This window comes from Clupea harengus, chromosome 2 (genome assembly GCF_900700415.2).
Source record: "Clupea harengus chromosome 2, Ch_v2.0.2, whole genome shotgun sequence".
Taxonomy (NCBI): domain Eukaryota; kingdom Metazoa; phylum Chordata; class Actinopteri; order Clupeiformes; family Clupeidae; genus Clupea; species Clupea harengus.
The window spans coordinates 30,040,566-30,044,045 of record NC_045153.1 but is presented as its reverse complement, the minus strand read 5'-3'; the positions used below and the strand labels follow the sequence as shown (position 1 = coordinate 30,044,045).

General features: G+C 43.6%; 1 protein-coding gene across 1 annotated transcript; it reads right to left on the bottom strand.

Annotated features, from left to right (window-relative positions):
* Nucleotides 1–1,798: 1,798 nt before the first annotated feature.
* On the bottom strand, nt 1,799–3,149 carry LOC105898055 (2-oxoglutarate receptor 1-like). Its single transcript, XM_012825055.3, has one exon. It carries the CDS (start codon nt 3,124–3,126, stop codon nt 2,089–2,091), a length of 1,038 nt encoding a protein of 345 aa, XP_012680509.2. The 5' UTR covers nt 3,127–3,149; the 3' UTR covers nt 1,799–2,088.
* Between the last annotated feature and the right edge of the window lie 331 nt (nt 3,150–3,480).

The following is a 3,480-nucleotide window of genomic DNA, read 5'->3' as shown; positions in this document are numbered from 1 at the left end:
GAGCGATAATAATCCAGGATGTTCAGCTCCAGAAATCACAATTCTTTGAAATAGCAAGTCTGTGCCGACTTGAATCTCTGTGTCATTTGTTGCTGTACAGTGGCGATGGAGCACAGAAATAGAAGTACACTTAACAGACACTGATTAGACTTACCTGCCAAAGACGGGCGCGCTTCCTGTGCAGGAAATTGCTGCGAGCGGTGACACACTCCAGTAACTGAGCATAATGAATGGGTGCGTGCTCATCAGACACCCAAAGCTTCACTCATTTTCTGACAGGAATTTCTCTGAAAGCTCTTCAGTCAGAGCGGTCCTGCCAATGTGGACCCAATAAGCACTTTAAGTGGAAACAGAAGCGCCGTCCATTGAGATAGTTACAGCTTGGCTTAGCTCTGAAAAATCAAGGCAAGATTTAAAAAAAATCTAATTTCAAATCAAAGGAATATTTTACATTACATGCGGTCCAAATATGTGACTTGATTATTCTCTTGCAGGTTAACTGTTCCAGGAATGATTTATTAAAAGACAGCTATAATACACAAGAGTGTTGGGGGAGGGGGCGGGACTGTTCTGGTACAGCATGGTAGTTCAGTTCCAGTGCAAAAAAGGAAAGAGAGGAAAAACAACATACATACAGGCATCATAAAGCATTACAACAGACACAAAAAAGAGACATATGAATGTGTACACTGAATATATAGGATCTGTACAGTTCAGTTCCCCAGCATATCAAGTAGCCCAACAGGTAGAAGGGACAATAATTGGTGTACCAGTGCAGACAAGTCCAGTCTGAGTTCAGACCAGTGCATACAGTGTGTTCAGGTCCGTATGTGGGATCTTGTGGTACTAGTTAAATGCTTAGGTTTGCTGATAACATAAGCAATCGGGAGGAGTATAAAAAAAAGACGGTGTTAAAAATGTACTCATGCTCTAAATTCTACGTGTAATGATTGGTTGAATCTAGATTTTTAGTTTTGTGTTGAATGAAATAACATTGAATGCACAAATCCAATCATATGAAATAAAAAATTAAAAACCGGAGCCACACCGGAACACCCATGTCACATTACTGTACATACACAGGGTGAGAGTGTGATGGATTCTGCACCTCACAAATGCATTGCAGTTCTTTGGGTGAGTCACGCTGAAAAGCTGACACTGAGGCATTTCATGTCATCAGCGGTGAGAGGCACACTTCTATATTTGCAGAATGTCCTGCACTCCTGCTACCCTCAGCACTACTTCACACACACAGCCAAGCACAAACACAGAAAAACATTGATTTGTAAAAACATTTCCCCCAGGCAAGAATAATTCCCAAAATAGAAACACTAATTACATCCACACGTAGAGTAACACAGAGCTGAAGAGGTGTTTAAAGGAGATAGCAGGCAGAAAGTGTGCTGTGCAAGCAGCTGGTTGTAATTAACATTTGACTAGTTAAGGATTACATGGCAGTAAGTGTAAGTAAGGAAGTAACTCTGCCAACATCTAGAGTGTTTGATTTTTGTGTTAATCCAAACAAATTAAAATTGATAATTAATTATTTCCTTCTCCAATGGCATCACTTCTAAGGAGGTGAGATCAAGAGGAATGGACACAATGCTCTCATGTCTAGAGGTACTGCGTAGAAAGCTTCTTGTTCAATGACAGACCTCAAATAAACAGGCCCATGGGGAAACTAATAACATGCAATATGTGGTCAAATAATATTTTGCTCTTATGTGAGCACCACATGATTTTCTATAAGAAATGGATCATTTGAATCCTTAAAGCTGAATTATCTTCACACCTCAGACCATGTATTTATCTTTGCAACTGAAGAACTACCAAGCACAAGCAGGATGATGTCAGATAGTGTAATATCATTTATCATTTTAATATCATATACCCATGCAACATCAGCAAATATTGACGCAGCAGGAGTGCTCTTTGTCCAATCGGAATTTGAGGTTCAACCTTTCCTTCCCCCTACTGCCAGAAATGAAATAGAGCACCATCCTGTGCATTTTATTGGTACTGCAGATGATCTAAAATGACACACAAAAGCAAGCCCTAAATACGTGCAACAACCCAAAAGCAAAAGCTTCAGCTTTGAAGGAGATCATTGAATGATTGGCCTCTGGGTCTGAAGATAGTTGCCGCCTCCAAGCTGAGAGAGATGTTGCGGGGAAGGCTGGTCTTCCAGTGGAAGAGGCTCCAGAAGGCCTGTTGAAACCTTTCCCCTGCCATGGTGTACAGAGCCAGGTTGAAGAAGGTGTTGAGGCCTGCCAGGGGTCGTGAGATGGTGTAAGCTGCATGGACCCCTGCCTCCAGGGCCAGTGGGCAGGACGGCGGTGTACTACTATTGGTACTCCTGGTGTGAATGCGTGCAAACCGGAGAAAGTGGTAAGGAGTGAAACAAACCACAAACACCAGGAGGATCAGCACAGTCAGACGACGGGCGTGCACCTGAGCCCGCCTGTGTGGGAGCGGCCCCTTAGACAGGGCTCTGGCCACGCAGGTGTAGCTGAGACACACCACAAACAACGGAACCAGGAAGCCAAAGGCGCTGAGAATCCAGTTGTACAGCCACACCTGACAAATTTTGTTGCTGGCAAAGTCGATGCAGACTGTCTTTGAGTCTGTGTAATTCTGTAATTCTGTGCCGATCAGGCTGAACATGGGAACGATTCCAATGAGGCAGAGCAGCCACATGACCAGGCAGGAGACAATGCCCCAGCTCTGCGTCTTCACCTGGGCCGCACGCAGCGGATGAACCACCGCCACATAGCGGAAGGCACTGAGGCATGTGAGCAGGAGGATGCTGCCGTACAGGTTGAAATGGAAACAGAAGCGCACCAAGCGACACATGAACTCACCGAGCACCCAATCTTCTGTGATGTAGAAATGGACCAGGAAGGGCAGGCTCAGTATGTAGAGGAGGTCAGCCATGGCCAGGTTCAGCATGATGATGCAGCTGCTGGTCAGGGGACGGATCTTCACCACGTAGATAACAATTGCAGTGATGTTGCCAATGAGCCCCACAATGAATATGATTCCATACATTGTGGGGAGGTAGTACTGCTTAATGTAATCCACAGGATATGCCGGACAGACCTGTCTGGATTCATTTATCGCCGTCATCGTTGTGGTTAAGGGACGACAAACCAAACCTTTGGAGGGATAGACGACTTTTAAATACCTGTTACTGAAGTACATATTAAAGGCTGTATGCTGACCTCCCTCTGAACCTTACAAATAGCACTTTTCATATCAAATACAAAATATCAAGTAAGGAATCAAAGTACTCTGAGATTCTTTTGAATGAAGAGTGCATTACAAATAAAATAAATAATTATTATTATCTACATCCACTTTGTCTTTTGCTTCACAATAATAACTTACTGTGTGGTGATGTGGTTCTGTTGCTTTCGATTAGCATTCTCATGGAACCCTCTGATTTGACATCCACTCCCATGAGAAACAAAAGATGAATGA